At 36.4% G+C, this 26,554-nt stretch overlaps 1 protein-coding gene across 1 annotated transcript; it reads left to right on the top strand.

Annotated features, from left to right (window-relative positions):
• Positions 1-8: 8 nt before the first annotated feature.
• Positions 9-24,777, top strand: LOC138318845 (peroxisomal ATPase PEX6-like). The gene is made up of 20 exons (XM_069261598.1): positions 9-1,309; positions 1,587-1,759; positions 2,328-2,368; positions 2,623-2,762; positions 4,906-5,054; positions 5,397-5,517; positions 5,676-5,748; positions 6,091-6,168; positions 7,516-7,667; positions 7,974-8,075; positions 8,457-8,533; positions 8,685-8,823; positions 9,630-9,750; positions 10,157-10,241; positions 15,166-15,227; positions 18,606-18,714; positions 18,949-19,065; positions 19,851-19,928; positions 20,391-20,530; positions 20,962-24,777. Exons 1-20 carry the CDS (start codon positions 29-31, stop codon positions 21,096-21,098), a joined length of 3,375 nt encoding a protein of 1,124 aa, XP_069117699.1. The 5' UTR covers positions 9-28; the 3' UTR covers positions 21,099-24,777.
• Positions 24,778-26,554: the final 1,777 nt, after the last annotated feature.

Here is a 26,554-nt window from a genome sequence, read left to right as displayed (position 1 = left end):
GCTGTAGATAAAATCGAAAGAGAGAGAAATGAAAGTCCAAAGAAGACAACTAGCACGATTTCATATCGAAGAAAATCGCCCCACAAGTCACCCATTACACTTGTCCATCAGCGAAAAGGATGCGGAGAGTCTAGGTGTACCATTTAACGAAGACTCGCAATTATGTTTCCTCTCAGTATGTTGTAAGAGATCATCCGATCTCGACTTCACTTTCAACAGTTCTTTTCCCGTTACTCCATCATCTGGAGGGCAGATCAGTGTCAGTACCTCCCCCAGTGGGAGCCTTCCTTTCCCCACTTCTTGCTCCTATGACCCCCACATAGAGTCTTCTAATATATGCTGTGACCAGGAATGGCTAGATATCGCAGCATGTGTTTGGATAAGAAAAGAACAAGGGGATATTGTTGACAGAAAGTCCAGATCAGAATATAGCGACTTCATAGTTTTAAATGGAACTGCAGAGTTTTTAGCACATTACCAAATTGCTGCTGAAGATGATTTGTATGTTAGATCAGTTAAAATATACCCTATCGAAAAACTTGTTATTGGTGTTTCAAATTTCAATGCATATCGCTGGCTGCAGAGGGTTAACTTTTGTACAGGTCTGTTGGTAGAAGTGTGTTTACACCCTATACTGGTAAGGGAAAATGACATCTTCCTGGCACCATACTCAAAACTATTTCTTAGTGACACAGAATTTGATCCCTCGTTTTATTTTGACATGCAAGTGCTGGAATGCTGTCCTCTTAGGGTTGGCAGAATCACCGTAAATACAGAGATTATACTCTCATACATTGACCAAGATGTTAACAGGAAGGATGCAGAGTTCCAGCTGGACAGCCCAACAAAGGCAATGGCTTCTAAGAGTGTTGATCAGTATCTCATTTCAGATTTCTGTCAACTGATGCGACCAGACTCCTTGACACTTAATGCCAAAACAATTGGTGTCCAGAAATCCTCTACACAGCCACTGTATATATCCTTTAACTACCAAGTAGTTCAACAACACATCCTTTGGAAGCGACTTTTAATAAAACCGCAACAGAAAGTGACTTTTGATCCTTTATACTACATTGGTATGACCAAACAAACAATGTTACAGCATGGATTCTTCGAGGAAAGCCTTGTCCGTGTTTCATTAGATGATACAACACAACCATTTACTGTGCCATTTAGACTTGGTCTGGTCAAGTGTATAACAGAGTCCCTGGAAAACACCAACAAAGTGTTCATTTCACCTCTGATGTTGTTCAACCTACAGATGACTTGTGCCAAGCCACATGGCATAATTGGACCCATTAGGATTGAGGTACATTTTTTACACATTTGTTAGTATATATAATTTAATTGTGATTGCTGAATTATCATTAAAGATAGATATTGTTGAAATACTTAATTAATTATTATAATAATTATTCAGTTATATGAATATGTTTGAAATATGTTTGTGGACATACTGGACATGAATCATTTCGAAACTGGAAGTATACAATGCTATATGTCCAGTATGTAATGAAAAGGCCATGTGGTCAAAAATTAAATTTATAACTTTTCACTTTTTACATATATAGACATTTCTTCCCCAGAAATACCATTATGACGAGGATGAGCATGAAGTTGACTCTGGAACAACAAGTTCGTCGTGGAGCAGTAAAATTCCTTTAGCCAGAGAAGTTCAGATTTCCATAGTGATCAGCCCATACTATAGTCCCAGAGCCATCCACACAGAGGCTATCAAAGCCTTTTTCAATGTCCCAAGGTTTGCAGTTACATAAATCTACATATGAAGTTTTCATTCAAGACAAAGGGCGAGATATATAACTTATAAATAGAAATGTGATAATTGACTAAATCTGGTAGCTGTACGTTGAAATATATAAGAGATAATATATGATTATTACAAATGACACATAACTCCTGTAACCCATTAGTTTATGATATGGAAAAGCAGTAACTTTAGGATATGATTTTATTAAAGATTTATCAATAACATGATACTTATTAATATGTCTATTGATAATTATACTGTTGCATTCTCTATGGAGCTGTATATAAACATATATTACTAATGATAATTTTTTTTATTGAATATCACAGAAGTCTTTAGAGGTATTCAGTAATATGACAGCATAATGATTGTGCAATTAATTCACAACATTGTCTACTTCCAACCATGTTTGAGGTTCATCTCGGCAAGTTTTTAGAACCTTGTTAGCCATCATGTGAAATACAACAGGCACAATGGCTGCAGATAATAATTTGGCTGTATGTCAAAATTGTCTTTTGTATATTCCTTTCAATATAATTTTTTTTAATTTTGTTTTCAGATTGATGACCAAAGGTGATATTATACCTATTAGGAGTACAGGTAAGACTTGGCTTTAGTTTGTAATTAACATTTTCTGTTATACAATAAGCCATGTTATCAACTTACATTCAAATTTGTTACTTTTAGTGTTTATTTTTGTTGCAAAATAATGGATTATTTTTCATGTTGTATTCACACACAATTTCTGCATTTTAATGTCCTAAAAATCTGAAGTAAATAAAAATACTTTCACATGGTGAATTTCACTGAAGCAGTAACTAATTTCATGTTAATTGATCTTCCAATGCTTTCAGATGATCCAGAATTCAGCAGCATGGGTATGGATTCTGACAGGAGGAACCCTGTAGTTTTCTTCAAGGTGGTGAAGATAGATGGCCCAGAGGTCTCTTTACCATGTTACATCTGTGATAGCAGTTCTACTAGACTGATACAGGTAAATACAGTACCATGTTACATATGTGATAGCAGTTCTACTAGACTTATACAGGTAAATACAGTACCATGTTACATATGTGATAGCAGTTCTACTAGACTTATACAGGTAAATACTGTACCATGTTACATCTGTGACAGCAGTTCTCCTAACCTGATACATGTAAATTTAGTACCTTGTAACATCTGTGATAGCAGTTCTACTAGACTGATACAAGTAAATGTACAGTACATTGTAACTCACATTGACCAATGCTAATCATTATAAGTACAAATAGCTCTTCTAGACCAATAAGGTTACTACAGCACGTGTCAAAAACCAGTACAGATAGTTGCATTACCATGTGTTTTTTTATATTTAATAATGAATTTCTTCCTTCTATTCTATTTTTAGCCCACCGTCATCAGATGGTGGGCTAATCACATCGCTTTTCGTCCGTGTTCCGTCCATCCGTCCCTCCGTCCGTCTGTCCCTCCTTCCATCTGTCCTTCCGTCCATTAGTAATTCTTGTTACTGCTATTTCTCAAAGTACTGAAGGGATTTTTTTTTCAGATTTCATATGTAGGTTCCCCTCGGGCCCTAATTGTGTATATGGCGGCCATTTTGGATTTTGATAGTTAAAGTTTGTTACCGCTATTTCTCAGAAAGTACTGAAGGGATCTTTCTCAAATTCCATATTTAGGATCCCTTAGGACCATAGTTGTGCATATTTCATTTTGGGACCGATCGGTGAACAAAATACCGCCAGGCAGTCAGCTTTGATTTTCATAGTTAAAGTTTGTTACCGCTATTTCTCAGAAAGTACTGAAGGGATCTTTCTCAAATTTCACATGTATTTTCCCCTAGGGCCTTAGTTATACATATTGCATTTTGGGACTTATCAGCCAACAAGATGGCCACTTGGCAGTCATCTTGGATTTTGATAGTTAAAGTTTGTTACCTCTATTTCTCAGGGAAGGGATTTAGATAATTAATGTTTGTAACCTCTATTTCTCAGAAAGTACTGAAGGGATCTTTCTCAAAATCCATATTTAGAGTCCCCTAGGACCCTAGTTGTGCATATTGCATTTTGGGACTTATCAGCCAACAAGATGGCCACCTGGCAGCCAGCTTGGATTTTCATAGTTAAAGTTTGTTACCGCTATTTCTCAGAAAGTACTGAAGGGATCTTTCTCAAATTTCATATGTAGGTTCCCCTAGGGCCCTAGTTGTGCATGTTGCATTTTGAGACCGAACTGTCAACAAGATGGCAGACCGGCGGCCATCTTGGATTTAGATAATTAAAGTTTGTTACCGCTATTTCTCAGAAAGTACTAAAGGGATCTTTCTCAAATTTTATATGTAGGTTCCCCTAGGGCCCAAGTTGTGCATATTGCCGTTTGGGACTTATATTGGTCAACAAGATGGCCACCTGACAGCCATCTTGGATTTTGATAGTTAAAGTTTGTTACTGCTATTTCTCAGAAAGTACTAAAGGGATCTTTCTCAAATTTCATATGAAGGTTCCCCTAGGGCCCTAGTTGTGCATGTTGCAATTTGAGACTGATTGTTCAGATCAACAAGATGACCAATTTCACATGTAGTTTCCCCTATGGCTCTAGTTATGCATATTGCATTTTGGGACTTATATTGGTCAACAAGATGGCCACCTGGCAGCCATCTTTGATTTTGAGAGTTACCGCTATTTGTCAGAAATTACTGAAAGGACATCTCTCAAATTCCATGGGTATGTTTCCCTTGGGCTTTAGTTGTGCATACATAGTACCTTTGGGACTGATCTGTCGACAAGATGGCCAACCGGCCGCCATCTTGGATTTCACCTCTGTTTCTCAGGAAGTAATGAAGCGATCTGTCTTAAATTTCATATGTGATATGTTACTTTGAAAAAGTTTGAAAAGCAGGGAAAAGATCCTGTTTCAATTGTCAGACATAGATAATTCTTTGGTGGGCGCCAAGATCCCTCTGGGATCTCTTGTTCTATTTCTGCTGTGTTGTATTTGCAGTACTTGAATTTATATTAAATAAAGAATTTCTTTCTTTTAAGCGATGTATGTTAATTTTCAGTATCCAGGTCGGGTTTGTACATTGTTTACGTCCCCTGGCTGTCTCTTTCTGACCTTTGTTTTATTTTTTTCCCTTCAAGGTTGGTTCTGTACACAGCTATGTCCCTGTGACTGCCACGTCATACCTCTCCAGGAACCCTCTTACTTACTGGGAGCAAACTTACCTGTTTGGCCTAAATAAGTATGCTGACCGCATGGAGGAGCTTATCCGACCCTTACTCCACAACAGGTAAGACTGCTTACAGCTAGGAGCTTATCCGACCCTTACTCCACAACAGGTAAGACTGCTTACAGCTAGTTGATCAGTTTCCTGATTTATAACCTTTAAATATTCCATAATAAATATTACTGAAGTAAGTGTACCAGATACTGGTAAGCATATCTTTTACATCCTCACTCTGTCATTAACTAAAAACTTACAGCTAAATTTCTTTGATTTAAAGTTGATATTCAACCATTGTGTTAGCCTATGCATTATGATATTCTTTAGCTCATTTATTTTATTAAAACATAATTGAACAATTTTTTAGGCTTACCTAATGTACATACATGTTCTGTTACTTTTCGTCAGCATTCACAGTCCGCATCTCAAAGATGTGTTACGATCTTTAATGCTCATTGGTCCATCAGGATGTGGAAAGACTACCATGGCAACGGCTGTAGCTAGGCGACTGAACCTTCACATGTTTAAGGTAAAGGCACAAATTCATCTTAAAATTTGGTTTATTTTGGTGGGATAAAAGTGTTTATAAATCACTTTAATTGTGTTTGATTACCATAATCGTGGAATTAAATACACTTACACATATGTGTGTCGTTGTAAACTGTATTGTATTGTATACTTCAACAGGTAAATTGCCACAGATTGTATGGTGAATCTGCTCGAGTGATGGAAGCCAGAATCAAAGATGTTTTCAATGCAGGTAATTTCTTGAATATTTTCTCTTTTGTGCACAATGGAAAATCATAGAAGTCCACGACAAATTGCACCGGACTGCTTATCTAATTCGTCTAAACTGGAAATTCAAAAACTTGTCTTTATTCAACAATAACGGCAATCAATGTTGGCAAAACATAGTTATAAAAAAATTAAAATACAACTATATTAAAAGGGCAGCAAAAATTAGCACGTGAGCAAACTGTTTGTTTTTTTGTATGAATTACACCAATATGTGATGTACATGTATATTCTAATTATCAGATATTGGTAAGTGTACTTTGTAATATGTATGTATTGTGTAGTAGCAAATACTTTTATTTTACAGCCAGCAATTTCTCACCCTGCATCATGTACCTACACAGTATACATGCCCTGGGCAAGGACAAGGAGAGGAACATGGATGGTAGGACTGGACTGTTATAAATATAACTAGACTGCACTCAGTTATAGAAAGTGTAAAACTATTACTTGATTACAACACTCATTTATAGATAGTGTAAAACTATTACTAGATTACAACACTCAGTTATAGATAGTGTAAAACTATAACTGGATTACAACACTCAGTTATAGATAGTGTAAAACTAATTTACTAGATTACAACACTCAGTTATAGATAGTGTAAAACTATAACTGGATTACAACAATCAGTTATAGATAGTGTAAAACTATTACTAGATTACAACACTCAGTTATAGATAGTGTAAAACTATAAATGGATTACAACACTCAGTTATAGATAGTGTAAAACTATTACTATATTACAACACTCAGTTATAGATAGTGTAAAACTATTACTAGATTACAACACTCAGTTATAGATAGTGTAAAACTATAACTGGATTACAACACTCAGTTATAGATAGTGTAAAACTATTACTAGATTACAACACTCAGTTATAGATAGTGTAAAACTATTACTAGATTACAACACTCAGTTATAGATAGTGTAAAACTATAACTGGATTACAACACTCAGTTATAGATAGTGTAAAACTATTACTATATTACAACACTCAGTTATAGATAGTGTAAAACTATTACTAGATTACAACACTCAGTTATAGATAGTGTAAAACTATAACTGGATTACAACACTCAGTTATAGATAGTGTAAAACTATTACTAGATTACAACACTCAGTTATAGATAGTATAAAACTAATACTAGATTACAACACTCAGTTATAGATAGTGTAAAACTATTACTATATTACAACACTCAGTTATAGATAGTGTAAAACTATTACTAGATTACAACACTCAGTTATAGATAGTGTAAAACTATAACTGGATTACAACACTCAGTTATAGATAGTGTAAAACTATTACTAGATTACAACACTCAGTTATAGATAGTGTAAAACTATAACTAGATTACAGCACTCAGTTACAGATAGTGTAAAACTATTACTAGATTACAACACTCAGTTATAGATAGTGTAAACATATTTCTAGATTACAACACTCAGTTATAGAGAGTGTAAATGTATTCCTAGATTTCTGAACTCAGTTGTAAAACCATTCCTAGCTGTTTTAAGTGTTGAAATCAGGTAGAAATTTTGTATGTTTTTTTAAAGTTAACTACTAAAGGCATTTAAGGTAGAGATTCTGTAAAACTATTCCAAAGCAGTTAAGAATTGCGGAAAGCATTCCAATCTAAAAAATGTTTCAAGCCAAAGCTTTAGCAAATATATTTGTCTTATTCAGTACATGTTAGTGCACTTTTGAGTGATTTGTTTTTTCTGCAGATCCACGTGTAGCGAGTAGTTTTCAGCTGTGTTTACGCCAACAAAGGAGAGAACTACTGGAATATCCGGTCATTGTGATCGGCTCCACACATTCTCCTAACATGCTGGCTGCTGATGTGAGAGACTCCTTTCTCCATGAAATACAAATAGAGGTACACTTCATTGTATGTGTCCTGAGCATAACTTCAACACCAGTCAAACTTTATCCTTAAATTTAGATCTCACCTAAAAATAATAAAGTTTTCATGTAACAGACCATTGTGGCCAACATTTTACTTAACACCTTTTTTTTGATGAAAAACCTCTTTAGAGCTCTAGTTTTACATCCTGTTTGTAGTTTTAATTTGTCCTGTTTGAGTGTGAAGTTGATGTAATATATCATATATGAAATAAGTTTATCACTGCTCTTTCGTTGTGATAGATTTGTCATTTGTTTCTATTAAAACCCCTTCATACAGGCACCAAATGAGGAAGAGCGATCAGAAATACTGGATGGTCTGCTGCAGAATGTGAACTACTCTGGGGATCTTTCAGGGCAATACCTTGCTCAGAGAACTGCTGTAAGTCCTGCTTGATATTGTCTTCTCCTTTTTCAGGGCATTATCTCTCAAATGACTAGTCAAAATACCTGCTATATAACATCATTTGTGTTCTTTACATACACATATTCAAAATCTGTCTTATTGAAAGAAACAAATAGAATTTTTGATACAATTCAGAATCTAATTGTATGGGGTTCTGATGTTAATACTGGCAATATCTAAAACTGTAGACTAATCAATGTTGGAATTAGTATTTCATATTTACTAGGGTAATAATATAATACTAAAACAATGAAAATGAATGAAATTAGTAAAAAAGTAAATAATCTTTAATTTAAAATTATAATCAATGGTGTATTGTAAAACATCAGCATTATTTCAATTTCATTTCTTTATCAGGGATTTGTACTAGGAGATATGACAGCTTTGATTTCCCATGCCAAACAAGATGCTTATGAAAAAGTCTGTAAACTATGGTAAGTGCAAGATCAATGTCAGATTTCATACTATGCGGTCACTAAATTTTAAGAGATTTTTTTATTTTTAATAATACAAGAAACTTTAAAGATCATTCAGACTGGTGTCTCCAAGTGCTTTATAGATTAAGATTTTTCTTCTTCTATTTAGTGGTGATGGACGCCGCTTACTTTCATATGATGAAGAGGAAGACCTATCCATGGCTGGTGTTGTGGTACAGCAGGAAAATTTTGTGTCTGCCTTGGATAAACTCCAGGCAGCTCACTCTGACACCATTGGTGCACCCAAGGTATGTACAAAATAATCCAGGCAGCTCACTCTGACACCATTAGTGCACCTTAGGTAGGTACAAAATACTCCAGGCAGCTCACTCTGACACTATTAGTGCACCTGAGGTAGGTACAAAATACTCCAGTCAGCTCACTCTGACACCATTAGTGCACCTAAGGTAGGTACAAAATACTCCAGTCAGCTCACTCTGACACCATTAGTGCACCTAAGGTAGGTACAAAAAACTTCGGGCTGCTCACTCTGACACCATTGTTGCACCTAAGGTAGGTACATACAAACTCCAGGCGGTTCACTCTGAACCATTTGGGCACGTAAAGTAGGTACATTTGTACATACAAACTACATGCAGCTCACTCTGACACCATTGTTGCACCTAAGGTAGGTACATTTGTACATGCATATTTATCATTGATGTAAAACCTCAACTTTTCTACATTGTTTTGAAATTTGTTTTTTGTTACCCCACTTGGAATCTCTTTTCTACTTTGATCCCTTTGATTTGATAATTAAAAATAGGGTGTACTTCTTGTAACTACTAGCAGCAATACATAAGGCAGCTAGGGAGAAGTTCTGTCCAGTAGGTTGTGCAATCAACTCGTAATTTAGGGACCCACTCAGTTTTAAGGGAAAATGTTTCGTATCACATTCTCATGTTACTCTCAGGCCTTCTTTTTAAAAAGGTGTTGAAAACTGCACCATGCTGATATGCAAATTGACTACAAAAAAGTACTGCCAAATCAAGCATGAGAAAACTACCAGTATCTATTTTGTTTAGTACCATATCCTTGTATTATTCTGTACCAGATTCCAAATGTTACCTGGGCTGATGTTGGAGGCCTGAGTGATGTGAAGTCTGAAATCCTAGATACAGTACAACTCCCACTCCAGTATCCGGAGCTGCTGGCTGCTGGACTGCGGAGATCAGGTAAAACTCAATGCATACCAGGATTCAGACATGATAATCGGTATTTCAATGAGAAGTTGCTGAATGAAAATATCAGATTACTTGTATATTACTGGCTTTTTTTTTTTCAGGGATATTTTCACATTTTTACAAAGCATTGCTATAATCAGGAAAATTTGATTCATGGAATTTTGAGAAATTGATTTGGCAAAGTATACTCTAAAAGTCAGAATGTAAAAATTAAAAACTGCTAAAATTTGGTTTTCCCATTTGAGTTAAAATTGCAAAACAGTTTACCTGTGTATATAACCAGATAAATGTGGCAGCTGTTAGACATCTTTATTTGTTATAAATATTGTCTCAGATGTAATATAGAAATACCTGTATCCCCGGTACAGTCAGATACTTGAGTTTTACAACCTTACAGGTGTGTTACTGTACGGCCCACCAGGGACAGGAAAGACACTACTGGCTAAAGCTGTAGCTACGGAGTGTTCCCTCAACTTCCTCAGGTTGGTCTGCATTGAATAATTCAAAAATGTGATTACCAAGAATGAAGTTAATTTTATGGACATACAAAAATTGGATTTAAAACAATATCTTGTCCTGTATTTAGTAAAATGCTAAATGTTCAAATTTTTGTTGTTGTAATATGAACTTTAAAAACTATAGAATTAAACTTTGTGAAAAAATATTATCAATGATGTAAATGAACTACACTGAACAAGATTTATTTTAGATAAAACTAATTTTAGTTTTATTAGGTCACCTGAGACGAAGTCTCAAGTGACCTATTCTAATCGCCTTTTGTCCGTCGTCGTGCGTCGTCCGTCGTGCGTCGTATGTCTGTAAACAATTTACATTTTCGACTTCTTCTCCAAAACTGCTTAAGCAATTTCAATGAAATTTTGCACAAACCTTCTAAGGCATAAGGCCAATCAAAATTGTGAATTATGTGGTCCCCACCCCCCAGGGGGCTGTGGGAGGGGCCAAAAGGGGTAAAATTGAGTAAAATTTCAAAAATCTTCTTCTCTACTCACAGATGTGGTAGAATCAAATACTCTTCATAGATAGAAAGGTCTTAAGGTCCTTTACAAAAATTGTGAATTATATGACCCTGGGGTCTCTAATTTCCCCCTGGGGAGGGGGTTAAGTTTACTATAGTTTATATTGGGAAAACACATTTTTGCGCATTATTTGGTCATTTGTAATAGGAAATGAGTCAAATGTTGTCAGAATTATCAGTATGAGATGGCCATTTAATCCTTTTAACAAATTTTCTATGACTGACCCCCAGGGGCCTTCTGGCGGGGTCAAAAGGGGTCAAATAGGCTAAAACTTCAAAAATCTTCTTCTGAAATTCTGGAAATGGTAGAATCAAATACTTTTCATAAATAGAAAGGTCTTAAGGTCCTATACAAAAATTGTGAATTATATGACCCTGGGGTCTCACGTTTCCCCCTGGGGAGGGGGTCAATTTTACTATAGTTTATATAGGGAAAACACATTTATGAGCATGTTTTGCTCAATTTTTATTGGAAACGAGTCAAATTTGGTTAGAATTATTAGCTCGATATTTTAATATCATATCCACATTGGGCCTGGCCGACCCCCTGGGGGCAGAGGTGCGGGGCCAAAAATTGGTCAAATAGGCTAAAACTTCAAAAATATTCTTTTAAAATTCTGGAAATGGTGTAATCAAATACACTTTATAGATGAAAAGGTCTTAAAGTTTGTTAATAGAAATTGTAAATTATATGACCCTGGGGTCTTCTGTTTCCGTTTGGGGAGGGGGTCAAGTTTACTATAGTTTATATAGGAAAAAGACATTAATGAGCATTTTTAGCTCACCTGGCCCGAAGGGCCGGTAAGCTTATGTCATGGCGCGGCGTCCGTCATCCGTCGTCCGTCGTCCGTCCGTCGTCCGTCGTCCGTCCGTCGTCCGTCCGTCAACATTTCCTTTAAATCGCTACTAGTCATAGAGTTCTGCATGGATTGTAACCAAATTTGGCCACAAACATCCTTGGTGGAAGGGGAACAGAACTTGTATAAATTTTGGCTCTGACCCCCCGGGGGCAGGAGGGGCGGGGCCCAATAGGGGAAATAGAGGTAAATCCTATAAATCCCTACTTGTCCTAGAGTTCTGCATGGATTGTAACCAAATTTGGCCACAAACATCCTCGGGGGAAGGGGAACAGAACTTGTATAAATTTTGGCTCTGACCCCCCGGGGGCAGGAGGGGCGGGGCCCAATAGGGGAAATAGAGGTAAATCCTATAAATCGCTACTTGTCCTAGAGTTCTGCATGGATTGTAACCAAATTTGGCCACAAACAGCCTTGGGGGAAGGGGAACAGAACTTGTATAAATTTTGGCTCTGACCCCCCGGGGGCAGGAGGGGCGGGGCCCAATAGGGGAAATAGAGGTAAATCCTATAAATCGCTACTTGTCCCAGAGTTCTGCATGGATTGTAACCAAATTTGGCCACAAACATCCTTGGGGGAAGGGGAACAGAACTTGTATAAATTTTGGCTCTGACCCCCTGGGGGCAGGAGGGGCGGGGCCCAATAGGGGAAATAGAGGTAAATCCTATAAAACGCTACTTGTCCTAGAGTTCTGCATGGATTGTAACCAAATTTGGCCACAAACATCCTTGGGGGAAGGGGGGAAAGAATTTGTATAAATTTTGGCTCTGACCCCCTGGGGGCAGGAGGGACGGGGCCCAATAGGGGAAATAGAGGTAAATCCTATAAAACGCTGCTTGTCCTAGAGTTCTGCATGGATTGTAACCAAATTTGGCCACAAACATCCTTGGGGGAAGGGGGAAAGAACTTGTATAAATTTTGGCTCTGACCCCCCGGGGGCAGGAGGGGCGGGGCCCAATAGGGGAAATAGAGGTAAATCCTATAAATCGCTACTTGTCCTAGAGTTCTGCATGGATTGTAACCAAATTTGGCCACAAACATCCTTGGGGGAAGGGGAACAGAACTTGTATAAATTTTGGCTCTGACCCCCTTGGGGCAAATTCCTTCAGAAAAGAAACAATGAACCTGTATTCAGAACATGACTTGACATTACAAACCAGGTGAGCGATACAGGCCCTCTGGGCCTCTTGTTTGCTCAATTTTCGTGGGAAATGAGTCAAACTTGGTTAGAATTATTAGCCTGAGATAGCCTGTCATCATGCACCGTCCGTCGTCGTGCGCCGTGCGCCGTGTGTAAACTTTTCATTCAAACGACTTCTTCTCAATAACCGGAAGGCCCAGGGTACTCATATTTGGCCTGTGGGTTGCTGGGATGGAGGGCTACCAAGTTTGTTCAAATGAATGACCTTGACCTTCATTCAAGGTCACAGGGGTCAAAAAGGCTAAAATCTTTAAACAACTTCTTCTCAAGAACCAGAAGGCCCAGGGTACTGATATTTGCCATGTAGGATGCTGGGATGAAGGGCTACCAAGTTTGTTCAAATAGATGACCTTGACCTTCATTCAAGGTCACAGGGGTCAAATAGGCTAAAATCTTTAAACGACTTCTTCTCAAGAACCAAAAGGCCCAGGATACTGATATTGGGCCTGTGACATGCTGGGATGAATGGCTACCAAGTTTGTTCAAATGAATGACCTTGACCTTCATTCAAGGTCACAGGGGTGAAAAAGGCTAAAATTTTTAAACAACTTCTTCTCAAGAACCAGAAGGCCCAGGGTACTGATATTTGGCCTGTAGGATACTGGGATGAAGGGCTACCAAGTTTGTTCAAATGAATGACCTTGACCTTCATTCAAGGTCACAGGGGTCAAATAGGCTAAAATCATTTAAACAAATTCTTATGAATAACTAAGAGGCCCAGGGTACTGATATTGGGCATGTAGCATGCTGGGATGAAGGGCTACCAAGTTTGTTCAAATGAATGACCTTAATCTTCATTCAAGGTCACAGGGGTCAAAAAGGCTAAAATCTTTAAACAACTTCTTCTCAAGAACCAGACAGCCCAGGGTACTGATATTGGGTCCGTAGGATGCTGGGATGAAAGGCTACCAAGTTTGTTCAAATAAATGACCTTGACCTTCATTAAAGGTCACAGGGGTCAAATAGGCTATAACCATTTAAACAACATCTTGTGAATAATGAAGAGGTTTAGAGACCTGATATTGGGCCTGTGGCATGCTGGGATGAAGGGCTACCAAGTATGTGCAAATGAATGACCTTGATCTTCATTCAAGGTCACAGGGGTCAAATGGGCTAAAATCTTTAAATGACTTCTTCTCAAGAACTAAATGGCCAAGGATACTCATATTGGGCCTACAGCATGCTGGGATGAAGGGCTACCAAGTTTGTTCGAATGAAGGACCTTGACCTTCATATATGGTCACAGGGGTCAAATAGGCTAAAATCTTTAAACGACTATGTTGTATTGTACTAATAGTCAGATGACCGTTAAGGCCCATGGGCCTCTTGTAATATCATATCCACATTGGGCCTGGCCGACCCCCTGGGGGCAGAGGGGCGGGGCCAAAAATTGGTCAAATAGGCTAAAACTTCAAAAATATTCTTTTAAAATTCTGGAAATGGTATAATCAAATACACTTTATAGATGAAAAGATCTTAAAGTTTGTTTATAGAAATTGTAAATTATATGACCCTGGGGTCTCCTGTTTCCGCTTGGGGAGGGGGTCAAGTTTACTATAGTTTATATAGGAAAAAGACATTAATGAGCATTTTTTGCTCAATTTTCGTGGGAAATGAGTCAAACTTGGTTAGAATTATTAGCCTGAGATAGCATTTTAATATCATATCCACATTAGTCCTGGCCGACCCCCTGGGGGCAGAGGGGCGGGGCTAAAAAAGGGTCAAATAGGCTAAAACTTCAAAAATCTTCTAAAATTCTGGATATAGTAGAATCAAATAACTATAGATGGAAAGGTCTTAAGGTGTTTTATAAAAATTGTGAATTATATGACCTTGGGGTCTCACATTACCCCCTGGGGAGGGGTCGAGTTTCCTTTAGTTTATATAGGAAAAACATATTTGTGAACATTATTTGCCCAATTTTCGTAGGAAATTAGTCAAACTTGATTAGAATTATTAGCCGAAGATATAGCATTTAAACATCCATATTCGTCCTCGATGACTCCCTGGGGGACCAGAGGAGCAGGATCAAACAGGGTCAAAATGATTAAAATTTCAAAAAATACCTCTAAGTTCACAGGTCTGATGGAAACAAATACTCTTCATAGTCTAAAGAGTCAAATTTATAAATCACTGACCAACTTCAAGGCACAGCATATAGTGTATATATGTCTTTAATTTGTTTCATTATTTGTTTCATTATATATTCTAACTCAGGTGACCGTTAAGGCCCATGGGCCTCTTGTTTTATTTAATTAGGATCCCCCCATCATGATAGACATATAAGATTTCATTAAAATCTTATATTTCAGTGTGAAAGGACCAGAACTGATCAACATGTATGTAGGCCAGAGTGAACAAAATGTCAGGGAAGGTATGTTAGAGTTTTAATATTAAAGGTATTCCATGATGTGGTATTACAATTAAAGGTGATGATAAACTAATGTGAACGTTTAAGCTTATATTGTGTCAATGTCACATTGGTTTCCTTTAATATATATTTCTAAAGTGTATAAGTAGGCTACAAAAGACACTCAGTTAAAGATAGGGTAAAGCCATTCCTAGATTTCTGAACTAAATTGTAAAACCATTCCTAGCTGTTTTAGATAATGAGATCAGGTAGGAATTTTGTATGTCTGTACATTGTCTCTCCCTCAGAGGTCAAGTTAGAATGATTTCTTATACAATGTATTTCTGGTGGCAGAATATTACGAAGTATAAGCTTAAACCATATTTTGTAGATGATCGATTTTAATTTGTACTGTTTAGAAATTATGTTCTTAAATTGAATGACAGTTCTTTATGTCATCTTCTTCTTCTTATGTATACGGGACGCCGTCAAAGTATGACGATTATGTCACGGGGGACCTGTAGGGTGCAAGGATGTGAAAGGATTAGATTTGTGATTTTTTTTTTTTTTTTTTTTTAGTATATAGATAAAAGGTGTGTGCAGAACTATTGTGTGAGGGCTTCAAGGGCTACGTTGGAAATATGTGCCTTGAAGTCCTCGAGTGTAGTGCATTGTACTGCTGCTACAGGGAGGAGATTCCATTGTGTTATTGTTTGTGGGAAAAATGAATATTTGTATGTGTCCTTTGTAGCAGAGATTTGTCTGAAGCAGTGTGGATTGGAGTGTCTGGTTCTATGGTCTACTGGTATGAGTATGGTCTGGTATTCGACGGCAACTATATTATTTTGTAGAAACGTATCAATCTTGTGTGTAGCCGTCGTGTCTGTAGTGTTGGCCAGTTGAGTTGATGTATCATGTTTGTAACTGAACTGGTGTCGTGATATTTGTTGTGAACATATCTTGCTGCTCTGCATTGTGTTTTTTCTATCTGTTGAATTTGGTGTGTGTTGTGGGGATCCCATATGGAAGAGCAGTATTCAGTTTGGGTCGAACTAGTGCTTTGTATGCGTGTGCTTTTATATGTGGTGAATTAATTTTTAAGTTGCGCTTTAAAAACCCTAGTGATCTGTTTGCATTTGCGGTGATATTATTTATGTGCATGTCCCATTTTAGGTTTTTTTGTAGTGTTAGTCCTAGATATTTGCTTGAGTTTACTTGCTCGAGTGTGTGATTGTGGAGTGTGTAGTTGTGATGTATTTTGTTGCGTTTTGGTGTAACACTGATTATGTTGCATTTATCTGGGTGAAATTTCATTAGCCAGTCTGTTTCCCATTGTGCTGCTGCGTCCAGATCTTTCTGTAGTTTTATTGTGTCGTCTTTGTTGTTTATTGTTTTGTATATAATACTGTCGTCTGCGAATAATCTTAGTGTGCTGTACTGCATGTATTGATGGAAATCGTTAATGTATATGAGAAACAGAATTGGGCCCAAACATGTTCCTTGAGGGACTCCTGAAGTTACTTGTATTTTATTTGATTGTTTTCCCTCAAGTACTACTGTTTGGGTGCGTTGTGAGAGAAAGTCTGTGATCCATTTGTGTGTGTTGCCTGTTATGCCGTAGTATTTTAATTTGTATTGTAGGCGTTTGTGTGGGACTTTGTCAAAGGCTTTGGCAAAGTCCATGATAATAATGTCTGTCTGTTTGTTGCTATTATTATTGTTTGCGAGGTCGTGTATGACTGTAGCAAGCTGTGTCTCGCATGATCTGGATGATCTGAAGCTGTGTTGTAAGTTGTATAGTATTTTGTTGTTCTCCAGATGTGACATTGTGGCGCTTGTAATGATATGTTCCATGAGTTTGCATGTGGTACAGGTGAGTGATATGGGTCTGTAGTTAGTGGGGTTGTATCTGTCGCCTTTCTTGTATATGGGGTTAACGTTTGCGTGTTTCCAATCTGTTGGTAATGTGCCTGTATTTAGTGAGTAAGTGAAAAGTTTGGTAAGTATGGGTGCTGTTATGTCCCTAAGTTCTTTTAGTAGTCTGCCGTGTATATTGTCTGGTCCTGTTGCTTTGTGTGGGTTGATGTTTTTAAGGAGGTTATCTATTCCTTGTTGTGTTATGTTTATTTCAGGCATGGCTGGGTGTGGTGATGGTCCTTTATCTGGTATGGGGTGATCCTGTTCTGTTGTGAAGGCTGATTTAAATTGTTCATTTAATATGTTTGCCTTACAAGTGGTGTCTGTCATTAGGTGTCCATCCTTTCTTAGTGCTGTGATATCTGTGTTCTCTTTTCTTGTTGTTTTGATGTATGAGAATAATTTTTTGGGGTTGTATTTTCTTCTTTTTTGTGGGGACTCTTGTTGTTGCTCATCTATTGGTAGGTCTTTTATCATTTTTTCTATGTAGTTTAGATATGCATTTCTAGTGCATTTTTGTAGTTCTGATTTGCATGCTTTGTATTTCTGTTTGAGTTCTTAGTCTTGTTTGTTTTTGTTCTGTACGTGTAATTTTTTACAATTCTTCATGAGTTGACGGATGGGTTTTGTTATCCATGGTAGTTTAGATTTGTATGTGATGTGTTTTTTTGGTATGTTTTTATCTACTGAGTCATTAAGTGTATTCTTAAAAAGGTTCCAGAGGTCGTCTATTGTTTGGTTTGTTGGTTCGTCCAGTTTCGTGTTGATGTGAGTCAGGTCATTTCTAATATTGTCCCAGTTAGCTTTACCGTATAGGGGGATGTCCCTGGGCTGCTTCCTAATTTTCTTGAGTCGCACGTCAATTTCAGTGAATATGATGTTATGATCAGCTTTCCCTATGGGTGGTGATGTTTCAGTCTTGTTGACAATTGAAGGGCGATTTGTTAGTGTTAGGTCAAGAATGTGGTCACCTCTAGTTGTGTTGGTAGTCATTTGTGTGAGAGAGTTGTCGTCTATGATATCAAGTAGTTGTTGGTGAAGTTTTGTGTCTGTTTTACCTGGAATTGTTGTGTTGTTTTGCCAATCTATGTGTGGTAAGTTGAAATCTCCGCTAATGAAAGTAATTGTGTTGTTGTTATGTCCTAGTCTTTTCATGGAGATTTCTAATTGGTCAAGTGAATGTCCTTTGTCTGAGGGTGGTCTGTAGTACGATCCTATTGTGAGGTTGTGTGAGTTTGCCATGGAGATGTTGATGAAGATGGATTCGTTATCAGTGTCAAGTTCTTGAATTTGTTCTGAGCGGTATTTGTTTGTGACTGCAATTAGTACCCCCCCGTGACTTTGTCCCTTTTTATTCTGTTTGCGGTCTTTCCTATATACTGTGTATTCTTGGATCGGGAAGTACTCGTAGGAAGATGTTTGGTATATTGCAGCATTTATCACTGTGCAGTATTATGAGTACAGGATTATATTTATTATTGACAGTGTTTCATCGTGCCAGAAGTGCCACACCTTGTGTTATATTCTTTGATGAGCTGGACTCTCTCGCTCCGAACCGAGGGAAGAGTGGTGACTCAGGTGGTGTGATGGACAGGTGAGCTATCCTGTAGTTTAGTTTGTTCTGTAAGTTTATTGATCAAATTTCTGCAGCCTTGTTCATGAACAGAAAAACTGAAAAAAATCATCTATGGAAAAATAACCAGTTACACACTACCTTATTAATGATTAGGATAATATTTAAGTGAATTGACAAATTCTTGTTATCCTCTTTATAATATATATTGTAAATGACTTGTACAAAAGTTGAAAATTCCTTAAATATTTTCAGGGTTGTGTCCCAGTTATTGGCGGAGTTGGATGGCCTGCATAAGTCATGTGATGTATTTGTAATTGGGGCCACAAACCGGCCAGATTTACTAGACCCAGCACTACTTCGCCCTGGAAGGTAATTACCATTACTGACACTTATACAAATCTGTCAATGTTTGTCTACAATAATGCTTTACTATGCGAAAAAATTGTTGACCCCCCAATTCAATTGTTAATCTGGGCGACCGCTTCGCTGCTTATTTTCAACGCTTTCTCTTTCTTCGAAATTCTTTAAAAAGTTGCTGATAGTAGAATGAGAAAATCCAACAATTTTGGCGATGCCTACAATTTTCCTACCGTCTTTTTTAGCCCACCATCTGATGATGGTGGGCTGGCTATTCAAATCGCTTTTTGTTCGTGGTCTGTCTATTCGCCCATCCTTCCATTCTTTAACATTTCTTGTCACCGCCTTTTCTTAAAAAGAGCTGAAGGGATCTCTCTCAAATCTCACATGTAGTTTCCTGTAGGGCCCTTGTTGTGCATATTGCATTTTGGGACCAATCCATTAGCAAGATGGCTGCCTAGGGCATGCATGCAATTTTGGGACCGATTGGTCAACAAGATGGTCGACTTTTGGCATGAGACTATACAGGCAGTGTACACGTGTTCAATTTAGGTGTTATTTTTTTTTTTTTTTTATGCAGTAATATAAGTTATAATGTAACTTGAGGAAATGTGTCATTGGATTTCAGAAAACATACAATTTATTAAATGTGGGTCCTTATTAGAAGGAATTTCTTATAATCCTGTTGGATTTAGGTTTTACAGACCATATGTAAAAAGTTTGATAGTGATAAAAAAAAAACCTCCTATAATTGTAAAGTGCCTGTCTACTTATAACAAAGTTTGTTTTGCTGACAGATTTGACAAACTGCTGTACCTGGGAGTTAGTGATGATAAAGATTCACAGTTGCGGGTGATGAGGGCCCTCACCAGGAAGTAAGTACCACGTAAGGGCAGTTGACAGCTGATTCAAGGGCGATGTGTAGTGAATGTTTTATTTTGTCAATAAAAGGCCTTAACCGGGGCCAGGCCAGAGCTCCTTTATTTCATCCATTTAACAAACATGAAATTTTATCATTTTATGATTTAATAAAAAAAGACAAAATTTTATATTAATTTCTGAATCATTAATGTCTTTTATGAAACTTTTTGTCAGGACTTGAATTTTTCATACATGGTAGTGTTTATTTTAACTTTCAAAACTGATTTATTCAAGTTGAAATCAGAGAAAAAATTTATTAAAATTGTAAGCTAACTTAATGACACCAGGTAGGTTTTCATGTTGATAGAAATTAAGAATATAACTTCACCAAGCCTCTTAATTTTATTTTGTTGTATTTGTACTTATTGATGACAAACAATACATAAATTTCATCATAATTACTTGATTTCTTGCAGATTTAAGCTTGAAACAGACTGTGATCTTTCTGCTATCGCAGATCAATGTCCCAAAAACTTAACTGGTGCTGACTTTTATGCCTTGTGTTCTGATGCTATGCTGAATGCCATAAAAAGGCGTATACAGAAGTTAGATAAAGGTGAGTAAGGTTTGTAGTATGCTGGGATGAAGGGCTTCCAAATTTGTTCAACTTCATTCGAGGTCACATTAAAATGGCTAAAATCTTAAAACAACGTCTTATCTAAGAGGTATAGAGACTTGATTTTGGGCTTGTAGTATGTGGTGTTGATTGGCTACCAAAATTTAAATAGCTTTGATCTTCATTAAAATTTACTTTGGTAAAACATGAAAAAAATCTCAAATTGACTAACTTGGACCTGTAGTGAGCAATTCAAACCCATTTATATTGGTTCCTTGTAAATCTATGTTTTCTCTGTATGATGGGAAGGTGAAATAGTTGTTCCTCATTGCTTTATATCCACATTTTCTAACATATCAACATGCATTGATACTGTATTAAAGTCAAGTGTTGTGTTGTCATTATTTTGTTATTATTTATTGTATTGTTAGGTGAGACTACTGACCAGAAGAATGTGATGGTATCAAAACAAGATTTTCTGGACGCTCTTTCATCACTCACTCCATCTCTATCAGAACAAGAGCTAGATCACTACAAACAATTACAGCAAGAATTTAACAGGCAGTGAGAAAAACACAGCAGGAGTTTGATCGAGAGTGGGGAAAATATACACTTACAGCAGGAGTTTGATAGAGAGTTGGGAAAATGTACAGTTACAGCTGGAGTTTGATAGAGAGTGGAGAAAATATACAGTTACAGCAGGAGTTTGATAGAGAGTTGGGAAAATGTACAGTTACAGCTGGAGTTTGATAGAGAGTGGGGAAAATATACCGTTTCAGCAGGAGTTTGATAGAGAGTGGGGAAAATATACAGTTACAACAGGAGTTTGATAGAGAGTGGGGAAAATATACAGTTATAGCAGGACTTTGATAGAGAGTGAGGAAAATGTACAGTTACAGCTGGAGTTTGATAGAGAGAGGGGAAAATATACAGTTACAGCAGGAGTTTGATAGAGAGTGGGAAAATATACTGTTACAGCAGGAGTTTGATAGAGAGTGGGGAAAATGTGCTGTTACAGTAGGAGTTTGATAGAGAGTGGGGAAAATATACAGTTACACCAGGAGTTTGATAGAGGGTGGGGAAAATATACAGTTACAGCTGGAGTTTGATAGAGAGTGGGGAAAATGAACAATTACAGCAGGAGATTGATAGAGGGTGGGGGAAATATGCAGTTACAGCAGGAGTTTGATAGAGAGTGGGGAAAATATACAGTTAAAGCTGGAGTTTGATAGAGAGTGGGTAAAAAATACAGTTACAGCAGGAGTTTGATAGAGAGTGGGGAAAATATGCAGTTACAGCAGGACTTTGATAGAGAGTGGGGAAAATATACCGTTACAGCAGGAGTTTGATAGAGAGTGGGGAAAATATACAGTTGCAGCTGGAGTTTGATAGACAGTGGGGAAAATATACAGTCACAGCAGGAGTTTGATAGAGAGTTGGGAAAATGTACAGTTACAGCAGGAGTTTGATAGGGAGTGGGGAAAATATACAGCAGCTGTTTGCTAAAAAGAGGAAAACAAAGGGTTACAGCAAAAGTTTGATAGAGAGTGGGGAGAACAGTAGTAGTTTAGCAAGCAATGAGGACAGCAAAAAGTTATAGCAGGAGTTTGCAGGCTTGGGCTACCTCCTTATTAATTATTTTTTGCCATGCATTTTTATTTTAGCCGAGTATGCAAGAGATTTGTATCATTTGTGATACATTCTTTAAACAGCTGAAATGTCTCATTCATTTATTTTATAAATAGTCAAATCTCTATTATGTATGCATTAAAGATATTAATATATGTTTACTGTATATTTAATGTGAAATCCGTATTTGGTCTCAAAAACATATTTTCTGTGCTTTTATCTTTGATATCCAAAACCTAAAATTGATGTCTTATTTGAAAGGACATTTGACAGACCACCGAGTATTCCTTATTAGCCATATTAGGAATAAACTAATGTGCTTTTTAGTGTTAAACTACTGAATGATCTATAATTATTTGAAGAGTTATTGTGGACTTGGACCAAAATAAAATAACTATTCATAATACACCTGTGTTTGTAAACTTAGGCATAATAATTAATTAATACAACATAAAGTCTTATGTAAAGCTACATGCTTTTGTGACCTGGTTTTGATTTATATTTAGTTTACTCTTGTGAATAACATGATTAACTGTTGGTTTTTTCACAGTAAGAAATAATGTGATATTCAGTACCTGGGCCATGTTTCATTTAACCAGTATATTCATTAATTTCGGAATTTCCTCAACTTGCAATATCCCATATAAAATTTTACAGAAGTTAAAGTTTTTTTCTTTTAACTTCTGTGCTATGCTTTCCTTCAGAAAATTTTAAGATAACCTCTGACTTACTAGTCTGACACTGATCAAGCTAAAGAGAAATTATCTTTAGCCAAGAGTTATATTGTGGCTGGTATTCACCAGGCTTACTGGCACATCAGTATCCTTTAAGAAAAACATTAATGAAACTGGGTCTGCTTTCAAGGGAGATAATATTAAATCTTGTCAAACATCCAGTACTTGAGAAATAATAGAAGATGGTTAATATTTTTGGCTTTATTTACATTTGATTATGTGCCAACAATAATCAAAGTAAAAGTATATATGTATGTATAACAATGTAAATTTTGTATGTTTTTTACTGTCATTAATCAATAATCAGTAATTTCATTACTTATCATTTTTATCCTTTAAATAGACATTTAACTTAATCAACTTTTAATGGCTTACTGACGGGTAATTAATCATGCATATAGAAAATTATTTTTGTGTTTTGTTGATTATTTTGTAAAATTGTTAAAGCATTTTCAAATTCTATTTATTTCTGATTCCATTAGTTATATAATTGTTGTTATGTGTCTTCAATAATTTGTATCTGTTACTCTAAGTACATTGTCAGATTTTTCATGTTCCGCGGTGGATAAATTTTCTACTAAAATAATCAATAAGAGACTTGTTTTATTTGTTGTCAGTATAAAATCTAGTAGACATTTAATGTCACACGTATACTATGAGAATACTTATATTTATGAGCATTTAATGTATTACTTGTCCCAGCTGTGTTCTTGTGTTGTGGTATTTACATGTATATTTGTCCAGTTATCTTGACTGATGTAAAAATATACACATTCATGTAATGCTTTTAAATTACTGTGGGTTTATACAGTATACATGTATTTGTATCCAAATGCAGTGAACCTTGACACTCTGACACTTGATGTGCATTAAAATACAGTATTGTGGATACACGTTATGGTACAGCTTTTATTCTAAAAAATTATTTTATTTTATCCACTTAAATCTGTGGTGACTTTGCATTTTAGAGCTTTATGAGGAATGACAGAAGACAGGGCCTAATTGTGCAGTGATAATATCAACTCAGCAGTTTATTGCATTTTCAGTCACAAACATTAGTTGTGAATAATTTTTATATTCACAATACAGTCAAACCTGGCTATAAAGACCATCAAAGAAAGTGATCTCTGTTGCAATGTGGTCTTTATATACAGGTCAAATTGTATTATAAATGACCATTTGGGATTCTTAAGAGGTCTAATAAGCAACTGGTCTTTATACAGAGGTGGTCGCTAAGACAGGTTTCACTATATAGATGAAAAGTCTTTACTAAGAAATAAGTAGGATGGTAATGTCACTCTCATAGTGATACTGCATGTACTATTACTTTTAAACATACTTATTTTAGCGATAGTTTTATTCTAGCGCTTTTCGTGCTGTCTTAGAAGTGCTTATTTATGTACAGCGCTATTAAAATTTTATAAAAGTGTATTTCAGGTATTGAACCACCGATTTGTGTTAATTTATATCCGTGCTATTAAATCATAATTTATGGTTTTCCATATTTGCAATAAAATTTGGCTGTGCTAAAATAAGTATGTTTACAGCTGTGATAGTATATAGAAAACTATTAGTTTCCCTACCAGGGCAATGTTAACAACACAAAAGGCTCACAGTAGTGTCCCGTCCATGCTCTACATTACCATGTTGAGGTTAAATTCACTAAATATTACCAAGGGCTCTACATATGCAATTAGCAAATGTTACAACTGCTTCAGTTTCAATTTTAGGCAAAATCATGAAGTATAATTTAGAAAATGTGAGATTGGTGGTGTAAAACTGATACAGAATGTTTTGTGTGCCATATAATACCTAATAATTACTAATTACAAACTAGAGTATTGTGCCTTTGGTGTCAATAAAAATCAAACAATAAGGACATTATCATCTTTGTTGATTTTTAACCCAACAATTACAAGCAATCTGCCAAAGCTATACAAGAGTGTGAAATAGATAATTGTTATATAACAAACATTAATCTTCAAAATTATCCATTATTGACAATTCTTATTTCAGATACAATGTTATTCCAAATGCTCAGATATTACACATTTATACATGTATAAATATTCAAACAAATACTTGAAAATTCACTTCTAACAAATGGTTACTATCAAAGTGAAAAAAAGGCATGTGATATTTTTTTTCCGCATCTGTAACAGTCACAGTAATATTTTACTACAGTTCATCAGGTTGCAACAAAATACACTCTGGTTCATATCAAATGTTTATTTGAAGTTAGTTTTGTTGGGGTTTTTTTTCTTCTGAAAAGTACTTTACTGCTCACCAAAGAAACATTTTCTTGTCCATTGGCAGAAAGAGAACCTGATCAGGATCCAAATCAAGTGTTTTTGCTATTGTGTCGAGAAGACCAAGGTCTTTGTGGCGTAGTTTGGCAGCGGGAATGGGTGGCAGGTACACTAAAGCCATAATATTGGCAAGATCAACCATGTCCATAACAAGACGTTTGAAAATATCACAGGATCTGTTGTCTCGAATTTCAGCAACATGGCTGTCTAGATCTGCAACCCACATCAGGTCAAAGTTATCATATGGCTTGAAGAAATTCTGTAAACAGCACACTATCATTTCACTCTTGAGTCTACAAAGATTCATTGAAGATTTATTGCTCATCTTTGCATAAATCTGAATTGATAGGCTGTCATCATCTTCAGGTTCCTTAGTAAATGTTTGAAGATATTCCTCATTTCTTTTTCCAAACCTGTCATCATCCACTGCACGTTTTTCTTGTATTTCTTTCACTTGATTTTTGTTGTGAAAGGATGGGCGAAACAGTTCCATATCATCACAACCTCTGTGCGAGTCCATGTTAATTTCTAGGAGGCTTGAGTTATCCATTTTTTCTTCTAAATAGTTGACATACCATGCTTGTAAATCAAGCCAGCAAAGCAAAGATCTGTCTGAGATGGAACTACGAGGATACTTTTCACCCCATGCATCAAACACAGGGATAAACTTTGAGTATTTCCCAATGTTGTTGAATTTCACTTTCTTTGTGATAGTTTTTGTGCATGAGAAGGAATGAGAAGAACTGGCTTCCAAGTTTTCAATACTTTTGGCTCGACTCATTTTGAAACTTAGTGGACTGATGTGGATAATGGCTTGGTGGGAACAACTATTATTTTTATCTTTGTTTGACAATGTGAAAATTTTACTTGATTTCACTTCCCCTGATGCTAAGTATTTCACTTCCCCTGATGCTAAGAATACACCATGAAACGTATGAGTCTTCAATAAATCAGCGGTGTCTTGGTAATCTTGACATGTCAAAAGCATGTGATTTGTCCTCTTTGTGAAATAAAAACTGTGGGATGCACCAAGGCTTTCTTTGAAAGACAGAACAGATTGACTATAATGACGTGAATAAGGAGATCTGGCAGTGCGTTTTTGATGTTTTTTAGAAATTCTTTCACTGAAAAAGAAAAGTCTCGATTTCAATGCTTTACACAGTTTCTTTGGTACTTTCTTTATCTTTTCCTCCAGTTTGGACATCTTCCATCGGGTTTTGTATATTGATTTCTTCCATTGACTATCTAATGTTCAAACGTCAACCGGTTGCAGCACGCGTTGTACACGTGTGTTTATTTACAGATGGCGCTATGAGTGTGACGTAATGCGATATTTGGGTGAGACAAACGCT

This window comes from Argopecten irradians, chromosome 3, assembly GCF_041381155.1.
Source record: "Argopecten irradians isolate NY chromosome 3, Ai_NY, whole genome shotgun sequence".
In the NCBI taxonomy this organism is placed as follows: Eukaryota; Metazoa; Mollusca; class Bivalvia; order Pectinida; family Pectinidae; genus Argopecten; species Argopecten irradians.
This window is presented reverse-complemented; position numbering and strand designations above follow the sequence as displayed.

Excerpts from the sequence above, each read along its gene's own strand:
- LOC138318845 (XM_069261598.1), top strand. The coding sequence starts at position 29 with ATGAAAGTCCAAAGAAGACAACTAGCACGATTTCATATCGAAGAAAAT. Across the intron at positions 5,518-5,675 it reads TGAACCTTCACATGTTTAAG|GTAAATTGCCACAGATTGTA; the intron begins GTAAAGGCACAA and ends ATACTTCAACAG. Across the intron at positions 7,668-7,973 it reads TCCATGAAATACAAATAGAG|GCACCAAATGAGGAAGAGCG; the intron begins GTACACTTCATT and ends CCCTTCATACAG.